General features: G+C 42.4%; 1 protein-coding gene across 1 annotated transcript in view; it reads right to left on the reverse strand.

The window, feature by feature from the left end:
* The window catches only part of LOC311222996 (cyclin-dependent kinase-like 5), a 70,922-nt gene that overhangs the window by 23,192 nt on the left and 23,655 nt on the right, over positions 1-24,075 (reverse strand). The window contains exons 4-11 of the mRNA XM_084307671.1: positions 13,746-13,791; positions 12,272-12,408; positions 11,878-11,998; positions 11,341-11,400; positions 7,837-7,927; positions 7,092-7,281; positions 6,298-6,378; positions 624-790 (exon numbers count right to left, since the gene is read on the reverse strand). Of these exons, the coding sequence (XP_084163797.1) occupies positions 624-790; positions 6,298-6,378; positions 7,092-7,281; positions 7,837-7,927; positions 11,341-11,400; positions 11,878-11,998; positions 12,272-12,408; positions 13,746-13,791 (893 nt within the window). The remainder of the gene's footprint in view (positions 1-623; positions 791-6,297; positions 6,379-7,091; positions 7,282-7,836; positions 7,928-11,340; positions 11,401-11,877; positions 11,999-12,271; positions 12,409-13,745; positions 13,792-24,075) is intronic.

Genomic DNA, 24,075 nt, shown 5'->3' on the forward strand with positions numbered 1-24,075 from the left:
CCACTGGTCACAATGGTGACCGTAATAATGTTTTTGTTATAAGGCTCTGCAAATGTTACTGAATGATGTAGCAATGTATTTCCAGCTAAATTGAAATAATAAACAAATAAACTAAGGGTCTCAATTAAATATGTGGTAGTAAAAATAACCTGTGGGAGGATTTCAACGAGATAAATGCGACAACAGTGCAAAATATTTCACTATAATATTTCAAAGCAAAAAAATAAAATAAAATAAAAAAATTATAATATATATATATATATATATATATATTTTTTTTTTTTAATGCTGCCCCCTGTGCCTATGCAAATGCCCCCGTGCCTAGGGTTGCCTACCCCTGCTATAGTGTATATAGATACTGGACTGTATAGGACTGTGAAGCTATGCATTCCCCACCCTGTATCCCCCCCCCCCCCCCATGCTGCTTTGACACCCGAATTTCCCCAAGAGGATCAATAAAGGATCATCTTATCTTATCTTATGTCAATACAGTGCAAAGACACAACAGCAATGATTGCTTATCGGCAAAACAAACCAAAAAAAGGGGATCTTGCGGATTAGCACTTTTATAGCTTAGCGCTAGGTGTGGTGGCACTGGTATGGCTGAAGTGTGCTCTCCTCACCTGCTGGGGGTGGCATTGTCTCCATGGTGAGGTTTCCTCTTGGAGGAGCGGACAGGTGTAGGTGTGGGCGGGCCGGGCCGCTCCACCAACCGCTGGGTCTGGAAGGAGTGGTGGTTCAGACTCTGTTCTGTCAGAAAGCGCTCCGTTGGGCTCAGCAGCAGCAGGTTCTAACACACACACACACACACACACACACAGGCAAGTCCTCAGAAAAGTAAACAAAGAAAGCAGTCTAGCTATTTTGAGTCACCTCTTTTATCATAAAAGTCAGGTTGCAATGAATGACCTATCAAAATATAAAGTCAGCAGACCATTTTATGCTATTACACCAGACAGACAACAAAGTGTCCCACTTGCACTAAATATTGTTGTGTTCTCCTCCTTTCACAACATAGTTCTTAAAGGAGCAAAAGACGGCTGTTGATTTTGGGCAGAACATAGAAATATTTTTTAATCCTTAAAGGGGTCATATTTTGCTTTATTTTTCACTATTTGGGCACTTTTACACAATTCCTGTGAGTCTATGGAACACATTTGTAAGGTCTTTTTCAATCAAATTCATTGTCATGTATTTTTAATCAAGTACTTTGGTGCACCACTTTCTGCCCTTGCAAAGTCCAAGCTGTTTTTGGCTGGGCTCCGCCCATACTCACAATGCGCTTTGAGTGACAGTCACCCACCTGCACTGGCAGATACCTTTGGTGGAGAGAGAGAGAGAGAGAGAGAGAGAAAGAAAGAGAGAGAGAGAGAGAGAGAGAGAGAGAGAGAGAGAGAGAGAGAGAGAGAGAGAGAGAGAGAGAGAGAGAGAGAGAGAGAGAGAGAGAGAGTGTACGTGTCTCTGTGTGTTTTCATGTGTGTCTGTGTGTGTGTGCTAACGCATGGTTCTGTGGGACTAATTAATTTCGCCGCGGGGGGGGCATAATCCCACGGGACAATGCATTGGTAACTTGTTTAGCATGACAAGATATAGCCCTGTAAATATTATTGCACGGATCGGAATACGGGCGTGCGCATGGGAGCGTGCGCTATGATATTTTGCAACAGGTTGACAGTGATACAGTGAGTGCTCTCAAGTCAAGTCAAGTCAAGAGTTTTAATTGTCACGGCATACAAGTATACAATGAAATGCGGGTGGTCTTGCCACAGAGAGAGAGAGAGAGACATAATCCCCCTCTCTCTCAATGCAGTGTATGAGCCTCTCTCTCTCTCTCTCTCTCTTGATTGATTGATTGATTGAAAAGTTTATTAACAGATTGCAGAATGGGTACAGTACAGTACAGCTCAATACATACAATTGTTAAGGGGATGCAGACCAGAGAAAGACTTTCGTCTTGTTTACATCAGGGTCCCCCATTTTCAATTCATCATAACATATATGACATACATGACATACAGATAGACAGTACTGCTACATCTATACATTTATGACATATCAGATTTGCAAATACAGTACTGTTTGTGATACAAAAGTGTCCAGAAAAGGAGTGTATATACATTTGGCATAGAAACTGTACATTGGAGGAGGTTGGTTGGGTGGGGTGGGGTTGGGTGGGTTGGGTGAGGGCTGTACATTGGGGGGGGGGGGGGGTTGGGAAGGGGACACACACACATTTTACACTGTACATTGGAATATTGACAAAGCCTTACTTGGTCATTTACTGTACAACTAGGTTAGGACATTTGTAGGGGCCAGTTTCGAATTGCAGTCTCACGTAGGTGTTTTTTGAGAGTGTTTTTGAAGGTGGGTAGTGATTCACATTCCTTTACAGCTTTAGGTAGGGCGTTCCACATTGATGTGGCATAATTGCGAAACGTGTTTAGTCCCTTGTTTGAGCCGAATCTGGGTTTTACATGATTTGTGGAGCTCCCTCTGGTGTTGTGATCGTGGTATTCACTGACCTTTGGGAAGTATTTTGACATGTACATGGGTACCTTGGTCGCGTAGTGTATCTTGTAGACCAGGCCCATTGCAAGTTGCTGTACTCTGTCGTCTACTCTAAGCCATCCTAGGTTGTCAAAGTGGGCAGGGGTGAGGTGGGTTCTAGGAGTCAGGTCAAGTAGTAGTCTGACTAGCTTGTTTTGAGATGTTTGTAATTTGTTTTTAGTGCCTTTGAGGTGCTTTGGTACCATGAGGTGCAAGCATAGTCGTAGTACCCTTGAATGAGTGCTCCTGCTAGAGTCTTCAGGGTATTCTTGTTTACCAGAGAGGAGATCCGGTACAAGAATCGCGTTCGTTGGTTGACTTTTTTTATTACATTGGATGCCATTTTGTCACAGGAAAGATTAGCCTCTAGGATGGAACCCAGGTAGGTAATTTCATCTTTCCTTGTGATAATATTGTCACCCACTGTAACCGAGAAGCCGTCGGTCTTGCTGAGTTTGTTATTTGAACCGAAGAGAATGGACTCTGTTTTGCCCATGTGTAATGATAGTTTGTTGTCGGCGAGCCATATGCAGATTTTGCCTAGTTCCGAGCTGAGGGCTTTTTCAACCTGTAACTTGTTCTTGTCAGAGACCAGCAGGGCTGAGTCGTCCGCAAACAGGAACAAGTTGCAGTCACAAGCTGACGACATGTCATTTGCATAAATTAGGAATAGTAGCGGTCCTAGTATGCTTCCTTGTGGAACACCACAGCTCACTGTGAGGGGGGGGATAGGGTACCGTTTACTTCCACCATCTGTTCCCTCCCCTCCAGGTAGGATTGTATCCAGCTCACTGATAAACTATCAAAACCAATTGCTTTTAGCTTGTCAATCAGAATGGTGTGATTGACAGTGTCGAAGGCCTTTTGTAGGTCCAGCATGACCATGCCGCAGTATTTGCCCGCGTCCACCTCTTGTTTGATGTGGTCGTTCAAGTAGAGAAGGCATGTGTCAGTGGAGTGGGATGTTCTGAAGCCAGATTGGAATTCGTAGATTAGATTTTTTTCCACGAGGTACTTTTCGATCTGTTCGTATACTATTTTTTCCATGACTTTCGAGATGGATGTAAGGATAGAAACAGGGCGGTAGTTACCCGGGTCTAATTTGCTGCCCTTTTTGTGCAGGGGTGTTACTCTCGCAATTTTGAAGTCCTTGGGGACGTGTCCCTGTTTTATGGAGAGGTTTATTATGTGTGTGATGACTGGGGTGATGGCTGCTGCTGAGTCTCTGAGGAATTTGGAGGGGATGTTGTCATGGCCAGTGGCCTTGTTTGGTTGGAGGGCGCTCAGTTTTTTGAGTACCTCATCTGTAGTTACTATTTCCAGTTTGAAATCGTCTTTGTGGACGCCTAGGTTCTTGTAGTATGCTACTATGTGTTCTACCCCATACTGCCCTGAGTGGGAGGGTAGTTTGTTTACCAGTGTTGTGGCTATGTTTGTGAAGAAAGTGTTTAAGTAATTGGCTACATCCAGCTTGTCTGTGATGAGCGTGTTGTCTTTATGTTTATGTTTGAGAACCTGGTTTTGAGTTTTTTACTGCAGCCTAGTTGATTGTTGAGTAATTTCCAAAGTTCACGTGGTTTATTTTTGTTTTCCTCGGTTTTGTCATCGATGAAATTTTTTTTAGCAGTTTTGATCATGGAGTTTACGTCATTTCTCTCTCTCTCTCTCTCTCTCTCTCTCCCTCTCGCTCTCTCTTTTTCTCTCTTTTGAGGAAGTGCTGACTGACAGGGAAACCACTTCTGCATTATTTCCACTCGCTCCGTTTTGACCATACTTACTCAACGTTACGCTAACTCCTCCAATCACAGTTAAGAATTCGTACACGTCACAGATCCACGTAAATTCAGAAGGGCTTGGTTTAGTGGGGGAGGTTATTGTCTCAGCTGAACTGGAGGAATGGGACTGGGTAGAAATTTCACATCTAGTCAGTGTTGGCACAACCCCACATTGCTACAAAACAATGCAAACCACTGGAAAAGGCCATTTATAAGATAGGGGACCTTTAAACCAAATTCGACAACTCCCTTCCCAATCAAAATGCCACGTCACTAGAGGGTTTTATAGACAGCTTGCTCGTTCCAATCATTTGACTTTTCTTTTGATTGTATGTCGATGTTTTAGCTTCTGCTCCTTACCGGAATGACAGATTTGTATTTCCTTGAGTACTATCGATTACTGTCAATATATATTAGAAATGTTGCCAAAAATTGGCTGCCGCCTATTGATCCTTTAATACTGGTAATAATCAAATCTATTTTTAATAATCCTTGAATCTTCATTTGTACATAACATTTTAATTAATGCCAGCTGGATCTTTTGCTAATACAGCCACCAAAAAAAATTCCCATATTGTGAAAAAGAATTTCAGTGCTTGTGCACTTACAGTACATTTCGGTCTCACATAGGGTCTCTCTTTTGCACCCAGCTCATATTCACAAACTGTGTCTTTAAACAATAATGTACAATGTAATCAGAAAAAGCTTATTGCAATGCGCAGTCCTAAAGTTGAACCTAAAATATGTTTCTGACTATTTAAACTGTAAGTTGTATATGAAATCGCTGGATCTTGAGTCATATTTGATCTGCAACGCCTAGTTTGGAAGCTTGATCTGAATTTTGTTTGATTGTTCACGCACAGGTGGCAGGATGACTGTTGAAGGAGAAAGCACGCTCACTCACTTAAAACATTACCGTTTAGGAGGCTATTCGGCTTTGCATTAGCAATTTGCAAGCAAAATAATATTCTGTATGATAAGAAAAAAGCATCAACTCCAGTGAATGCTTCAAACTGGAAAAATGTTTGTCCTCGCTCTAAGTCTGCCCCGGGATGGTGCATGAAATAAGCAAATGGATTAGGTCTTTGTGTTTTAGCGATGTTGAGTCACTGCATACAGGGAGAAGCACAAGTGCACCACTGTCCACTGCCCACAAGCTTGACACGAGCTTCTGTTTACAGTGCAGATGGTGTAAGACAAGCTGAGACACAGTATTCAAGTGGAACAGTACAATGAAAATCGTGTCTCTCATTGCATTATTTTACACAGTGGGTGTATTGATGTAAAGCTACCCATAATATTAAGATCTGTTTGTTGTGAATTTGTTTGTTGTGATTGTTGTGAAAATGATGACTCTTTGATTTCTATATCCCCCCTTGGATATCAACCAGAATCAAACTATTTCAGATATCCAATATGCTTCCCTGAAAACATTGCATAATCTACTCGCCTCGGGTTATTACCCTGATAGGCCCATCAGTCATTCTGTCCGTTGTCAGTAGTTGTAAAGCATATCAGCTAGCGTGTCCACAAACAAGTAATGACACTAGTGTTCAGCAATTTAGTTCAACGTCCACAGCAACTATGACAACTGATTTATCACCTGCTAAATAAAGGTTAGCCAACGTCAATCTCCCATAGCAAGTGATCACACTAGTCTCGAATTAGTTTGTACATTTGAAAGCTTCATGTATTATGATACTAACTTGACATCTCCGTTCAGTGAACAGAGGGCCACGTCTCCCCTCAGCATCCTGAGAGCTGGCTGTGCTTATACAGTTAAAACAAATCAAATAACATCGCCGACACATCTGACATTAACGGTCGGACAACAATAAGTGTAGACACTGACTGGGAAGATTGATACAGCAGTGACCAGAAGTCAGTCTTATTTCCACTGTAGTCTGTGTTATGCGTGTGTAGAAATAGAAATGAACACAGACTGAATCCTACAGCATTGCCCTGTGTGTCCTACCTTCATCAGGTCCAGCAGGGCACCGCTGATTATCCCTAGGTATCTCCGTTCCAGGGTCTGTGGGTGGTTCACGGCTGGGAACTGAAGCAGACGGAGAGCACAGAGGACACAGGTCAGAGGTCAGAGAGGGGGCGCGGTTGGGTCCCAGGGGTCTCTAGAACATCTACGTTGTGCTCGCTTCTTGTTGATATCTTAAAGCTATTAGGATGTTCCCACCCGGTGATTAAAACACGGGATCGTCTTGCGGGACCCATTGATTGGCATTTCACACACTAACAACACAGACATTGACAGACAGGGGCCGGGGGGGGGGGGGGGAGGGGGGGTGGGGGGAGACGACACCCCGCTGAAGGATGGAGCTAAAGGTTCTGGTGCATCTCCAGCAGCGAGCCGCTGAGGACTATCACACACAACCTGGCCTCAAAGCACACAGGATACATGATACATGATGACTCACTGTGATCCAATCAGTCACGGCACGGCAGACTCAGCCAAGGATGGAACACAGAACACAGGCGGGGGAGACGAGAGACCGGGAGGGAGAGAACATTAATAAGAGAAGAGAGAGAGAGAGAGAAGAGGGGGAGGGAACGAGAGAGATGTAGTGAACAACAGAAAAGAAAAGAAAAATATCAAGTTGAGAGCGACGGGGGAGAAAAAACCAGTAGAGAGCAGCAGGTATGAGAGGACGGGTGGAGTGAGTGGGCGAGAGAGGAAAGAGAGCACAGGACTGGAGAGAGAGGAGAATGAAAGTGGAGGGGTCCGGGGAGGGGTGTAGAGTGGCTCAGCATTACCCGCAGCCCGTGGAAGCGAGGGTTGTTGTAGAATAGCTTCATCTGCTCCGGCGGCAGGGGGCCCAGCACCTTCTGGATGGTGAAGAGCTGATCTATCTCACTCTCGCCTGGGAACAGGGGCTGCCCGTCACTCAGCTCCCCTAGGATACAGCCCACTGACCACATGTCCACCGCCTTGCCATAGGGAGCCCTGGGAGATGTAAAGGGTTGTGGGGTGATTAATGCTATAGGCATATTAATAACTGCAACAATACTGTATATGGAAGTTCAATGAGTTCCTCATAATAATAATAATAATAATAATAATAATAATAATAATAATAATAATAATAATAATAATAATAATAATAATAATAATAATAATAATACACTTTATTTGTATAGCACCTTTCATACAAGAATTGCAGCCCAAAGTGCTCCACAGCAGTGATGTAGACACAAAATCGACATGGGCATAATATGAGCATAGAATTGGCATAATTATAGACAGGCATAAAATGAGCAGAAAATTTATATTAAAACCTCCTAGAGAATTTGTAATCGATTTCTGTCATTAAAATCTATAAAAAGGATTGTAATAGATTTCTTATTGATTGTGATAGACTTCTAACATTAAGATCTATAAAAGACTATTAGCAGGTTTCTGACAATAAACCTAATAATAATAACAATAATAGTAACCTTGGTTTAGTTTTGGTGCCCCCACCGTTGGGTTCCTGGACAGGGCTGAAGAGAACAGACTTACCCGAGCAGGAGCTCTGGAGAGCGGTACCATCTAGTGGCCACATACTCTGTGTAATTGGCATCAGTTCCCTCAGAGAGATTACGAGCGAAGCCTGGGAAGATAGAGGCAGAGATAATGTTTGATGAAAGTTGATGTTACTGGAACTGCTACAATTACTTCAGTGCCTCTGATCATTTCATTTATCTTCATTTATACTCGAAAGGCAACTGAGGTTTCCCTCATTTACAGTCACGTCGAGTTTACATACAGAGATAAGCAATCATAAATACAGCATACAAATCATCTGCAATCATGCAGATCATGGTGATATGAAATCACAACAATAAGACAACAAGAAAGGGGTAGACAAAAGCAAGGATAACAAATCAATTAAAACACTGTTTTAATCGTTTTAATCATTGTTTGATAATGATTAGTGACCAAGTTCTTAAACTTTGCAACAGAGGGGAGAATCTCAACCTTTAAGGACTGTTGGGAGTTCATTCCATGAGCTAGGGGCATCATAATAAAATGCAGATTTACCCTGTTCTCTGGGTAAACAGAGTAAACTCTGGGGACTTCAAGAACCAGCCAATCACGGGTTCCATAGGTTCCAACATTCCATTCCAATAATGATGTGGTATATGAGGGTAGCTCAGTAGGGCCTTAAAATGAACAAATACCAGTGTTTTTTGCGCCTCTCCGTCAGTAGTTTTTATACAAGCACTTAACCCGTTGAGTGCCGACGACGCGAATTGTCGTTTTTATTTTATTTTTTATTAGCGATCTGAATTCATATTTCATCAACCGAGTCTCTCATTGGTACAGCAGCCCATCTAGGAGCTCAGATGGGAAAATACCGCCCCCTATCGTCTATTCCTGTGTAACTGCAGGCCATTCGATTAGACTGGTGGATCTGTGTGGGGGGAGCCAACTGGCTCCATTATGCTGGCGAGGGATCTGATGATGAGGGAAGTGATCGCGAGTTGGAAAGCAGCGTGGAATATATATTTACAGCAGCCAATAATCAATCAATAAACATGATCGATATTTGGAATGGCGATCAGGAATTGGAATAACCTTTTTGGAGAACATCTGATCTAAGGATAATCAGAGCTGTATTCACTGAGATAACAGCGTGTCCCGTATGTGTATATGTGTGTGTGTGTTGAGGAAATGAGAGAATCGATTTCTCAGCTCGCTTCTATAGCGTGCATAAGTACACATATACTATCGATAATCTAGCGTTTATTTGAAAACGATTCATAAATAGGCCGACAAATGACAACGTGTCTAGTGTATTAGAGAATATTCCAATAAATGCCGTTTATGAGGGAATCTTTCTATTTTCCGGAAATTTTCGAGAGAACGATAGCTTTTCGAAATGCTATAAAAAGGATATGAACCAATTAAAAAACAATCCGTTTCGACAATGTTGACTGCAAACAAGTCATTGATAAGCGACGGGCAGATTAGACACATAGCCATAATTTAAAACATAGATTATGCGTTTTTAACGCTAACATTGAAGTGGGTGGCGGCATTCAAGGGGGTAAAAAGGAAAACACGGCCGGCATTGAAAGTGTTAAGAATCATGACTGACTCAAGTAAGGATGGTTGTTGTTGGCAAGTCGCTAGGCCACCTCAACACTTGGAAAGCTAACCACGAGCTGACAACCCTGGCATGCTGTACAAAAACGGTCTTTCCTATCATCTAGGCAGCAGCAAACCGAGAGCAGGCAGTCTGAAAGCAAGCTGGCCGGTATCTCTGTAGATTACTGTAGTAAGTGAGTCAGCAGCAATGAGAGTCGTGAAGCTGTCGTCTCACTGTTAGATAAGAACAATAGATGGAAAATAGAACAGGATAATATGAGAGACCAACGGGACTCTGGGACTTTGACTGATTTTAATGGTTGCAATAGCTTTCTTTCTCACTGCTTACCTGCCACTGGCAATGGACCTATCTTAAACCCTGCCCTCATTTCTTGATCCTCCAATCACGACAGTTGCTTCATCAGAGGAAGAAGAGTGTGGAGCTTGAGATATCAATTACCACATTAATTTGAACATTATTTAGTCCAGCAGGTACAAAAGTTATTTTTGTAAATGCATCGAGGGACCCCAGGATGTGTGATTGGAGGATAATTGGAGGAAAATATGAATCCATAATGATAGTTACCATGTTAAATACTGTCTCCTACAAACGCAAACAGCAGTGGTGAAACCAAGAACAAAAGTTGTATCTCGCATTCTCCGGTCATGCCGAAGGTTCCGTTGGCACTAATCAGGACTGCCCCCTCATAGTCGATTAATCAGTTGATTGATTTGATCAACCAAGACTGTCAGTTGATTAGTAGTTTTTTTAATGCTTTTTTCCCTTATTATCTGAAAAATTATAAGCACATCTCTGGTAAACTCTAGATTTGAAGAGCTCTGCAGGATCGCACGTGGGGAAACACAGATTCAATCAAACTACGAACGAATCGATGAATTGACAAATTCCGTAACTACCAGTCGACTAATAATTTCTTTAGTCGAGAACAGCCCCAAGTGCTGCGGTGAAACACGTGAAGCATGTGTTTGTCTCAATGAGTGCTCTAAGTAGAGTACTGTGTTGGGTCTGTGACTGTGCATTTCTCTGACACAGAACACACCACAGTAGGTTCACAGTCTCTCACTCCAGATTGCCAACATTATGTTCACCATGCAGCGTTCATGGCTCCCTCCATTTTGTTTAAGTGTTGGTATCACTGCCAGATTGAATCGAGGCTCTATTTTTTTTTTATCTTCTTCTTCTTAAACACATTTAATTTGTTCGAGAACCGGGACATACGCACTCGATGCAGCGTACGTGTTGACGAGGCGGGAGCTACCGGATAAAAACACAGACACGTCAAAAGAGAGGTGGCTCCACGTTCTCGCCACCCTGATGAAGACGGGCTACGCTGTTGAAATGTTGGTTTTAAGAACTTGTGTCTCAATAATATATATTTTTTTAACTTTCACGTTAGAGCTATGATGGTGTCGTTTTTTCTTTTTTATAAATCTGTTTATTTGCATTTATGCAAATTTTATTTTATTTTATTTGCGTTTATACAGAAACTTCATAAAAGGATAAATAGAAAATGAAACGTAAACACCCACAACACTCCCGCCCCCCCCCATCCCACCACCCCTCACTGCCCCAGCTCAACTGCTCTCCCCACCCAAGATTCCCCACCAACCCCCTCCCAATCTCAGGACACCCATCTCCCCACACATGAAAGAATTAAACATTGAGCACAAAAACGAATTCACAAATGAACAAATAGCACTACAGTATGAACAAACAAAGCAAAACCATATAAGAAAATAAACAAAACAATTATAAAAGGAAGGGGACTGTAGGCCCACATCACTCCTCTAGTATCAGGGTCTGTGCGTGGGTGATAAAGGCTCTCCAAGTTTTCTCAAACTTGGCTAGAGATCCTTTCAATGAGAACCTCTCTTTTGTAGTTTTGAGGTGTTTGAGGAGTAATCGCTCACCAAAGTCACACAACTTGAGGACATCTTCAGAGCTGATGAGGAGGTTCTCTGGCTTTATATCTGAGGTAGAGGAACAGAGACAGGATGTGATGTCAGAGCGGCATCGGTGGTGGGCGTCATCACTACATCAGCAGACACTAGTTCTAGCGCCACATATTCAACTTCCTCATTGAAAAGTTTAAATGTAATTCAAGTATTCTTCAATCACTTCATTAAAGTGATCCAAATGATCAAAACAGCACACAAATAACCCCCCCCCCCCCCAATAATTCTGCATACATGGTTAAGATCCCAGGCCATCTGGATTCCTGTGCTGTCATTGATTCGCCAAAAGCTCCCATAGGCCATCTTGATTCCTGCTCTATGGTCACTGATTTGCCAAAAGCTCCTATCTTGTGGATTATTGATCAGTTAGTAACAGTAGACTGACTATATGATCCACAAAGCCATCATCTCAGACTCTTACATGCAACTCAGTAACAAGGATGGCCAGGATAAAGGAATGACTTTCAGTTGTTTACATGGGCGGATTCTTACCCCTATGAACAATGTCGTTCTTATGGCACCAGTGAATTGCTTTGATTAACTGGTAGATGTAATTTCGGACTTTTTCAGGCACTACACCGTTGGGCAACTCCTCGAGCAACTCGAGCATATTCTAGAGGAGAAAATCACAAAAAATTTAAATTTAAATCATCAAGTCGATTCAGTTCTCTTCATCTAATTATCTTGAAACACACTAGAAGCAGAACGGCTGCGGAACAGCCGGTGAATGGCAACCGTTTCCCTCTGCGGGGGGCTCATGGAGGAGGGGTAGTCTGAAGCGCTTCAAATCACATTGAGGCTGTTTTCACAGCGATCCCAGAGAGTATACGTTCAAAGATCATAAGAGAAGTAGCGCAAATGATGCAGAGTGAGATGGTTGACCTACCTTCTCCACATATTCAAAGACAAGATAAAGCTTTCCTCTCCTGCGGAACGCCTCCTTCAACTCCACAATGTTCTCCTGTTTGAGGGTGCGGAGCATCTTAAGCTCTCGTAGGGTGGTCTCTTTAACCTCCTCATTTTCTACATGGAGGTGAGAGAGAGCGAGACAGAGAGAAAGACACAGAGAGAGAGAGAGAGAGAGAGAGAGAGAGAGAGAGAGAGAGAGAGAGACAGAGACAGAGAGAGTGAGACAGGGAACGAGAGAGAGAGAGAAAATCAAGACACCCAAAACATAAAATATCATGCTGCTTTTGTTAGATATTGCAATTGCAATATGACTCACAATATAAGAGGAAATGGTGGTTTTTGCATCGTACTTTTCATTTAGGAAAATCTTGAAATGTTCTAATTATTAGATCTTTAATCTAATTAAAGATAATCGAATCTAATTTTTATTTAATTGATTGCATTTTTTTAGGGGCCTGTACTTAATAATGTCTTCTTGTGTCTGTAGAGTGATTTGGAGGCCAGGGCATCTGTGCAGCACCACAACATTTAAAGGTAGAATCTGTAATGCCGTCAAACAGCGACCTCTGGGCAAAAGAGCCCCACTTGGTATTGCGCTGCGTTTACTGCTTTGTTTTGAACCTATTATTCTGTGAATTTCTCCAGAGTGGTGGCCAGCGGTAGCAGCCCCTCCGCTATACCCACTGAAATCCAATCCACAGAACATTTTGATTACCGTAATTGTTCAGCTCGAGCTCAGAGACAATATTGGAGAAGACACAGAAATGAAATAGAATAGAATCGAATCCAGTCCACTCCAACTCCAATACAATAGAGCAGCGGTTCTCAAACTACGGGTCGTGACCCAAAGTGGGGTCGTGGGTAGGTGACAGTGGGGTCAATAATAACATTTTGGCTAAATATGTCTCGTTTTAGAAATGTGTATTGACAACATAGTGCTGTAATTAAATGTTCTAATAAATATGTATGATCAAGTTCAACAATGTGTGCTTTTATTTTGATATTCCTTAATTCCAGGTTGAAATTACGCAGTACATTAAGTGTGGGGTCGCCAAAAGAAATCCTAAATAAAATGGGGTTGTGGTATAAAAAAGTTTGAGAACCTGTGCGATAGAGAAACAGTTAAAGGGTTAGAGGGGCTAAAAGTCTAACATCACTCCATATGTCTACTACTGTATATTGTGCTAAATCTCAACAATTCAAACAATAAAATTTTCCGGAAACCTTTTCACCACAATGTTAGGATAGAGCGGTAAAGGTGCTCCTTTGTAGCATTGAAGGAGGAATGCACACGGGGATCACTGAGACCACTCAGGAGGAGCTGAGACGCAGAGCGGGAGAGAGGAGTGCTGTGTAACCGTGACGCAGATGAGTGTTTTTCTCCCAGAATAAACGTGAGCTGAGCTCTGCATCATAGATTAGTTTCATTATTCAGAAGATGGACCCCTTACCTTCGCTGTCCTTGAATTTCTTAATGGCCACGATTTCATTGGTTTCCTGCAATGATATCAGAGAGGCGACTGATTAGTCCAGCTATTCAGTGTTCCTGTCAGGGAGAGTGAACGAGTTATCGATCTCTCCCCCTCCCTTTAGTGTTCTCAGTAGGACTCTGAGTAGCCTAAACAAACAAACAAACAAACAAACAATTTAACAAACAAACAACATATTATTCAATATCTATTTTATATAATTCATTGTTGTGGTTGTTGTTGTTGTTCATTACCTAATACCATTAAGAAATCACCGCTAACTCATTGCTTTACACAGGAATTCTACCCTCTCCTAACTCTACTACCAAGATCTTTCTGCATCATCATCATCATGATCATCATCCTCATCATCATCTCTCGATCGGTCTTTGTGAGAGCGACAGAGAGAGAGACACCCGCCACCAGCATCCCTGCGTGTGCCTCTACATGGCCTAGTTAGGCCTGGTGTTTCTGCCTATGGCTCTGAGCTGTGCTCTAGTTTCCCCCCCTCCTCCCTCAGAAAGCCATGGGCAACATCACGCCAGAACAACGTGGATCACAGTAGAGCCCTCCTCCTCCCACCCTCTACCGAGGAATATAAGATGAGTCACAGCACTGAGAGCGCACGCATGCACAAACACACACACACATGCACATGCACACGCACACGCACACACTAGCCTGAGAATAAACACATCTAAATAGCCTGCTAGATTTTAACTCTTTAGTTGAAATCTAGTTTAGCTGAAAAAGTAGTAAATAAATACACCCCCGTCTGTGGTTAGGTTACTAGTGGTTACAGAGCATTTCAGATTTGTCAAGATACAGGATATGCATGCGGTATATTAAGAGAAATCTGTGAGATCTGTGAGAGGAAAACATGTGTTTGATAGAAACTCTGATGTACAAGACAAGGAGCCACACCGTAGCTCCTCTCCAGACAGACAGAGAGAGAGAGAGAGAGAGAGAGAGAGAGAGAGAGAGAGAGAGAGAGAGAGAGAGAGGAGAGAGAGAGAGAGAGCGAGAGAGAGAGAGAGAGCGAGAGAGCGAGAGAGAGAGAGAGAGAGAGAGAGAGAGAGCCTGGAAGAAAGAAGAACCAATTGTAATTCCAACATGATGAGGTGTGTAAAACGGTCATTACATGAAGCCTATTCCTGAACACGACAAGACTCACAGCTGCAACATCCTTGCTGCCCACGTGTTACAAAGAAAGTCTATGATTTAGTAACTGTTAGATAACAGGAGCAGGCTATATCAAGATACTTAACAAAACAGAGCCGTCTCAGTGGGTTGCTAGGCCGTAGCGCACACACATTTGGGACAAATTACGACACATTCAAATGCTCAAGTCTTGCAGAGTAATTCTCACTAGATCTGTGCTTTTCTGGGACCCAACCTCGTGGCTATAGATTCCAACGATTCCGACGCTTGATCTACACGCTGACAGCAGCCGGAGAACTTGCCACTGCATACTGTAGTGTGGACCAAAAGTAAAGTACCTGTGATCACACTGATCTCAATCTAATCTGTTCATAAAATGTGCCAAATGTAATCTGCATCTCTCACGTCATAATGTCAGCATGCTCCTAACCCATTAAAACCGGGAAACACATTTGTGTGTATATACAGGCTATATATAATGCATCATTAGCAGGCGTTTTAGGTCTAAGGGGGCTACATTAGGAGCAGGAGTGAATGTAATCTGCATCTCTCACGTCATAATGTCTGCATGCTCTCATTAAGGAGCAGGAGTGAATTTTAGCCCCACGTCTCTTGTGTAATACTTTTATTTTAAGCCCTTTAGGAATTCTCATGTGGGGCTGGATCGGAAGGCTCATTTCTGTGGGAGAGGCGGTCTACTCTGTCATTATGCACCGTCTCTTGCCACCTGAGGGGCAGCGCAGTAAGCAGGTCAGGTCTGTGCTTTGTGTGACCGCATCCGTTCAAACTTTAGAGCCTCCACAAGGAATTACTTAGTGTCGGTGCACAGTGTGGGAATAATTACACTTTTTTGGGCAATTTTGCCCCATGGAATTTCGGAACTTGAAGAATTTGTTTTCTAACTTTTTTAGCACATGTTCTAACCACAGCTATGACAATTTTCACACAAAGTTTATAATTTCTTTTTTATTATCAGAATACTTTTTTCACTCACAACAAAACTTTGAAAGCGATATTTTGTTTTGGAGTAATTCGTGTTTGTTTGACATGTGGTTTTGACTTTTTTTCCCTGTGATTTCTAGAGTGTGTCTGGGCAGGTGCAGCTAATCACTGTAACCATGGCAACCAAGGGCACAAGGGGGTCGTATGCACACTCCTATGCAGAGAGTTGAACAACATTCCACTGTCAAACACTGTTAAAAATAACTTCTTAAAGGAACAGACACATATTCAATAATAATAATAATAATACGCTCAATTGGTTTTAAAAGTGGTAGACAACTGCTTCTAGAAACACACACACACACCACACACACCCATATATGTATGCATAGTGCATACCCACACGCACACACACACGCACATAACCTCACCCTGAATGCTTCCAAAACGAAGGAGCTAGTCATCGATTTTAGATGTAGCAAGGTATCCCATCTCCTCATTACCATAAATGGCTCAGAGGTGGAGATGGTGAGCAGTTTTAAATTTCTTGGGGTCACTATTTCAAATGACCTGAGCTGGCACTCCAATACCAGAACCATTGTTAAAAAAGTCCCAGCAACGTCTTTTCTTTCTTAGGAAACTGAAAGAGTTCACTAATAACAGGGTGATTCTACACAACTTCTATCGCTGTGTGATTGAGAGCGTTCTTACTCCCTTCTGTACTATATGGTTTGGTAACATTACAGACCAGGAGAAGAAATCTCTGAACAGAATTGTGCGTCTCGCACGCAAGACAATCGGGGTTAGCCTGCCAGCTCTAGAAGAGATCTATGGTGCCAGGCTGCTTTGCCGTGCCTCTGGCATTATCAACGACCCCTCTGGTCACCCAGCCGCAGGCCTCTTTTCCCCCCTCCCGTCGGGCAGATGCTACCGCTCTATCACATGCTCTACCTCTCGGTTTACTAAGAGTTTCTTCCCCAGTGCTGTGCACAGCCTGAATAACTCCAAAGGCTAGATTTGTATATTATCCTATTTTATTTTGGTGTGTTATTAGTCAGGTTGTGGAAGTGCTGTTTCTGTGTGTCTGTGCATCACGTAAATTGTGCCTCTATGCATTATGCACTTTACTATGATATGCACTTTAGGGGATGTTGATATCAACCTTAGCATTTGTCTGTTTTTTTTTCTGTACTGTTTCTACTCTGCTCCTGTATTGGATTAGTTGTAGACACAGTGTTTGCTCTGTACCTGTCTTCCAATGTGGATTCGTCCATACATGGCAAATAAAATCTCTGACAACTCAAGCACACACCATTTAGCAGAAATGACACAGACAAACACACACCATTTAGCCACACCCCCTTTCATAACTCATATATATATATATATATATAGCTGTATAGTAACTTATTACACAGTGTATTTCTCTAGACCTCTCTTGGCAGAACCTGAGTTGTGGCCAGCAATAGCAACCCCTCCCTATAACTACTCAAATCCAACCCATCAGACCAAAACAATAAATGTAAACAAAACACAATACCAAGAGGGGCTCTTTTGCCATGGGGGTCGCTGTTTGAAGGATTACAGATTGAAGGCTGCAAACAATCTGTAAATCCACCCAATAAAAGTGGATTTACAGTAAAGGTTTCCCACTTTTTGGGGAGGATTTGCTATAGGACATAGAGAGTTTATACACAGTCTTTGTAAGAGCCTTAACTATTGCACTCGACTATGCGGTGAGAATATGTACAGAGGTAGAAGAGTTGTGGGGTGCGAGGGCTGATGTGTGGTGGACAGCCAGGGGACAGTTCACATGTTAAATGGTAAATTATGCATTTATATAGCGCTTTTATCCAAAGCACTTTAAAACATTTTGTTCCTCACATTCACGGTCACCCATTCACACACTGACGGCGGAGGCAACCATGCAAGGTGACAACCTGCTCATCGGGAGCAGTTAAGGGGTGTTGGAGCCATATTGCTTATTATGTAGAATGCTTTCTTTTTGACAATCATGTGTTTGATATTTAGATTTAAACTCATTCTATATTCTATATTGTGTATATATTTATCATGAAGCAGAAATAATTTATTTTGGTCACTTGGAATGATTGCGCCCTCTATGTTGATTTGGTATGGTAATGGTAGGCCTAATGGTTCACTGATTGATAATCATTAGCAGGTGTTAAATGGGTGTCTACCGGGAACAAGGACAGTTTTTGATTTGGAAAAGACAGGCGATCATACAGTTTTTCGACCACACACACGCAGCAACCACACTTTGTTATTCGCAGTTTGTTTTGTCATTTGTTTATTCGCTTTCATTTTGGAATTGTGCATCCTATGCTTGGAGACACAGGAACAGGAATCGAACCGGGAACCTTCCAACCACTCTACCTCCTGAGCCACTGTCACCCCCAAAGAAGAAGAAGAAGAAGAAGAAGAAGAAGAAGAAGAAGAAGAAGAAGAAGAAGAAGAAGAAGAAGAAGAAGAAGAAGAAGAAGAAGAAGAAGAAGAAGAAGAAGAAGAAGAAGAAGAAGAAGAAGAAGAAGAAGAAGAAGAAGAAGAAGAAGAAGAAGAAGAAGAAGAAGAAGAAGAAGAAGAAGAAGAAGAAGAAGAAGAAGAAGAAGAAGAAGTCTTTATTTGTCATGCAGATTAACACACACATTCGAGATGGGCAACACACAGGAACACACACACACACATTGGGTCACAGATGAAATGTCTCTCTGCACTCGACCCATCCCATCGTCCTTCTCCCCCCGAGGGCAGCCGGGAGCAGACACCAATCCAAGTGATCCTGTCCGTCTTCGTCAGGGACACGACAACGTTAGCGATCAGTTCTACATGTTTTTTTCTCCATTGGGTTTTTCTTATTGGGAGGGGAAACCCTTGCGAGCACGGGGAGAACATGCAAACTCCACACAGAAAGGCCCGGGAGTTACTCCACCTGGGTACCTGGCAACGTGGCAACCTGGTCCCCAAGCGGGAATCGAACCCAGGACCTTCTAGCTACACCACTACGAGGGGTGTTAAATGAGGGCCACAGTTTGAGGGAGAAAACTGTTCCTATGCCTCGTTGTTTTAGACACTACAGTCAGGGAGAGCTTGGAAGATGTGGTGGCCAGGATGTGCTGGGTCAGCGGTGGTCTTGTTGGCAACACCTCCTGGTCCTGGAGGCTTGGCAGGCTGCAGCCGATGATTCTCTTTGCTGTCTGGGTGATGCACTTTTGGCCACGTCTGACTGTTTACTGAGGAGGTGAGGATGGACTCAATAAATGGCCATGTAGGATTGGACCATCACTGCCTGTGGCAGGCTGAACTTCCTCAGCTGTCGCAGGAGGTTACATCTGTATATATCTGCAGACTCCTGTAGATAATGGTATCTAAATAAGAATCCTCTGTCTAATATTAAATTGCGCTTCTACTTCTTTTATCTATTTATTTTGTTATATTATTATTTTTCATTATCTGTCTTCTCTTTTCATGCTCTTACTTGCCTTTGTACATCGGTGCTGTGCGGTGCTGTGCTGTTGATAACGATGCAATTTCCCCTGGGGATAAGCTTTCTCTCTTCTCTTATCAAGAAAAATCAAGATTATGGTATATGGGTGAGCCACAAGAAAACACCTTCTGTATGAAAAATTTAAAAGCCTTTATTGCAAAGGACAAACAACAGAGTGGGCTAAAAGAGAGACATGTAATGAATTCAGAGTCCAATAGACATGTACATACATACTGTACATAATGCATAAACGCATTGCAGGCATCCAATGGGAAATCACACAGTCCAATTGTCAAACACTTCAAATACCTCTCCAATTACGAGAATCTATCATGTTTTTTGTAGGTCACCTCATCCGTAATGTATACCACAATTCTAATGTTTTTTTACAGGAAACTAGACCAAATCCTTGTTTTCAAAGATACCCTTTTATCACCCGCTCTATGTTTTCTACATGCTCACAATACACAGTTAAGTCATTCCAGCGCAGGCCAGACCAGCGCTCTGTTCAATGCGGATAATGCCGGTGTTTGTGAGTGCTAAAACTATATTAAATATTATAGCTATGGATCTAATAAACACGTCGATTGTCAGTGAGTTTCTTCCGGTCAACATGCAAAAAACAGATAATTTTTTCATACATACATTTCCGTTTTATACCGTGGTGAATATGAGTATAGTTTTAGAGTGATCCTGTCGAATCCCAATAACCCCAGCACACGGCGCTTCAATGTATTTTCTTAGAAATCGTGCCATTTGTCGCTTGATCTATGAATCGTTCTGAAATAAACGCTAGATTATCGGTATTATATTTCATCATACACGCACGGAAGCGGGGGAGGAAAAGTCGCCCCTCCGTGCTTTGGTCGCAGCCAACAGCAGGCACACACACACACACAGACACGTTGTGTTCGCTGCGAAAAAAACATCGGATTAACCCAAGATTGGTAACATCTGATGTACTGCAAAAATAATAATCCAATTCCTGATCGCCATTCCAAATATTGATCGCGGTCGTATTTCCAACGTTTCTCAACCAAAACACATGAATCTGCGGTGCTCAAGTCTCCCAGTCCATGTGTTATAAACGTTAGTCATGCCCGGAACGGAAAACCTGGACCGGACTTCTTAGATCGATGAACAGCCCAAGCAGGAGGGATTCCAATGATGTGCAATACCGGCCGGAAGGCGTTAGGCGGCGGTATTGGCCTTTTGCGAGCTCAGACCCATTCCCAATGATAACATCAGGCTGGATTAGGCCTGTCACGATAACACATTTTGCTGGGCGATTAATTGTCCCAGAAATTATTGCGATAAGTGATATTATTGCGGTTGAGAGAAATAATTTTTTTGAGAAATGTATTTCCCAAAAGTTTTCAATCAACTTTTTTTTTTACTAATATAATGATAATAGCATAATAATGCAAGGAAACCGTTTCAAAGTGCAATAAACCTTTATTTAACATTGGAAGACATTTTAAATATCCAAAATTACTACCTAACCAATCAGATATGAGGTAGCGTCAGAAGCAGAGTAAACTCGTTCCCAGTTTTATCTCCGTGAGAGCAATGATAAAACGAGCAGAGCAATGTGTGTGGACAAGAGGCGGGTTGCTACGTTTACTGTAGGAAGGGGCTTTTAGACCCATGTTTTTATTTTTTGCTTCGAAAAAAGGGACATCATCTCAATATGCGGGACGTGGGACATTAGGTAAAATGGCTGTGCAGTATACAACCAAAAGCGGGACACCTGGTCACCCTAACTGTGGCTCGCGTTTGTTTACTGTGGCTCGCGGATTATGTGATGGGCAAGCTACTTGGAAAATGTAGTAAGCTACACTACCAGTTACTCTCAATTAAAATATAGCTCAACAATAATCAAATAAACACAAATATATACTATCTCTATTGGAATGGAGACTTTTCAGCACAGGATAAACTAGGGATGGGCAAAAAAAACAGATAGATTGATCACATGATGTACTTGAGTACTCGTGGAGGAAAACGCTGTACAAAATAAACGTCTTTTCCGGTGTTTTAGACTTTGCACTTTTATTTTGAAACCCACCGACCGGAAGTATTGTTGTTATTATCCTAGCAGAACCTATGAGCGGACAACTTGTGTCGTCCGGTTCTGTGTTTTTGAGCTAATGATAAAACAAATGTTGAGATTGTTGGTGAACAACTAACTTTAGGTTAGTTTTAACGTTAGCTACTAACGTTAGATGCAGCTACTACAGGCAATCAACGATGAGGAGGAAGCGTCATAGCATCAACACTAGATCTTTAATCTTTATTTAGCAGTCCAGTTTCTCCGGGCAGTAGCGTATAGCGTTTGTTCACGCTACATCACTACTTGGGTCTAAAAATTGCTACACTACAAAGAACGCTACTTGGTTCAAAAGGAGCAACGCTACCATCACGCTACTGAGAAATGTAGTTAAGCTATGTAGCGTTGCTACTGCCCAACATACGCATGGTGCTCACAGGAGCTCCCGTGCTGTACTCTGTAGTAACGCCAGCGGCCCGCCTCCCCACACGGAGAGGTACTGGTTCCCGCCTCATTAAAACAAACACGCAAATAGCAATTAATTGCGCCCATCAAAATCATTGCATTCATTTTCATTATTGCGCGATAAATTGATTTATTGCTTATTGCAACAGGCCTAGGCTGGATGGATGAAAAATGAATGGATATAGCGAATAAAAGAAATAACGATTAAAACCCGACTTTTCTCGTGATTGGCGCTCAAGCGATGGCGAGTTAACCCGACTTTTTTTGGGATTGGCGCTGAAACAGTTAAAGGGGAACTATGCCCAATTTCAGAATTCATACATGTTATTCCGATTGTCTACGGAAATACATTGCCTGTAGCCTATAAAATAGGATAGAATAGAAATACTTTATTCATCCCGAGGGAAATTTGGCACTACAAATCGCTCACAGTAAACAGTAAACATTTAGGTAGACAAAAACAAAAGTCACGAATAAGAATAAAAATAAGCCTAAGAATAAAATACAGTCAGGGAAATACATTTCCTATGTTACATTCTAATATAAAATATACAGTAAAAATATACAGAAATATACAGTAAGCGTAGATTTGTAAAAGTAAAAGTCCAGGAAGATAGTACTGTCACCCTGTGCTCAGTGATGCAGTGAGGCACAGTGATGTATTATACAGTCTGATGGCTGTCGGAATGAAGGACTTCCTGTGCAGTTCAGTGCTACATCTTGGGAGTCTTAGTCTAGCACTGAGCGTGCTCCTTCTGTCAGCCAAGTCTGTGTATAGTGGGTGGGAGGGGTTATCCCTGATGGCATGGAGCTTAGCAAGGCTCCCCCTCGCCGCCACCACCGCTACAGAGCTTTAGATATATACTGTAAGATCCAAAGTGTAGCTAAATATTAAGAATAGTTTTGAGGAATTCAGAAAATAAATTAACATCTGTATGAAAATGTTAAGACGTGCCTTTTGAATACAAAGATGAATACATCTTAATCATAACGTAGGCCCACGCGCCCGCATTGTAACCACAGAGCCGATCAGTGCAAACAACACTACTTGTGACCATCTCAGGATATTTAGACCTTCAGCATGAGAGCACATCCAGAAAGAGACCCCCGACTACTAGCAACAGGTGGGACCAGACATTGTGCGTATTCAACAAGAGTCCATGCTTGAGAAACAAGCCTTAATGAGGGCCTGATGGCAGACCTGTCCCCTCGTTGTCTCTCTCCCTCTTGGTCTCCATTCACTCCTTGTGATAGGGCCACTCAAGGTGACCCATTTCACGCTACATGTGAATGTCCTTTCTTCCCTCTCCTGTCCCAGTTTCTGTTCTGTGGGTGCAAAAATAACTGCTCCCGTCAAAGGCGGGTGGATGGGCTATTTCCACTGAATGATGCTACATGTTACTTATATTACTGAAGATGTAGGCCTAAAACACAGAGCTCATTCATGATAAAACATAATCCCAATGTGTCACATTTATAATCTGTATAAAAAATAAAAAATACAGCATTGCCTTGGCTTGGGCTGAGGGGGAGGGAAGCCGTGGGTGGGAAACTGGCGTTGTGGACAGCGACGCCTACAGGTCAGGTCTGGGCGCTTGCTCAGCGGAGGCAGGACTTGATAAAGGCAGCGTGACCTCCCACGCATTACACTTCACCAATGAGAGTCCTCGCTGCCAGGTGAGAAGAGAACCACTGGCTGTCGCCGCACGTGTTGGAGGAAGCTTGCGGATACTTCAGGGTTTCCTTGTACCGACCAGTAGGCGAACATGCACACAACAACCAGGTAGGGGAGGGGGGGGGGGGGGGGGTATTGGCACAACGACTAAATTGGGACAGGGAGAAAAAACAGAGACAAATCGGAGAAAGAGAGATACAAAAAAATAAAAAAATTTAAAATAAAGATTCTAGAATCTAAAGCATTGGTCGTGCAGGACAAAAAACAGATGACTGTAGAGTTTAATGTTGTGACATGCTGTTACATGGCTGCTAGTGAAGTTGTGATGTGCATAATAGACCAGATGACAAGGCTAATTACTACTCTGTTCTGGAATGTTCTGTTTTGTGAAAAGTCTCAGGCAAAATCAATTAAAACATTTAGAAAATTTCAAACATGAAACAGCACAATTCACAACATAATAACAATAATAATAATACATAAAAAGACACAAAAAACATCGACTCAACACAAC

This window comes from Notolepis coatsorum, assembly GCF_963971535.1.
Source record: "Notolepis coatsorum genome assembly, chromosome: 2".
In the NCBI taxonomy this organism is placed as follows: domain Eukaryota; kingdom Metazoa; phylum Chordata; class Actinopteri; order Aulopiformes; family Paralepididae; genus Notolepis; species Notolepis coatsorum.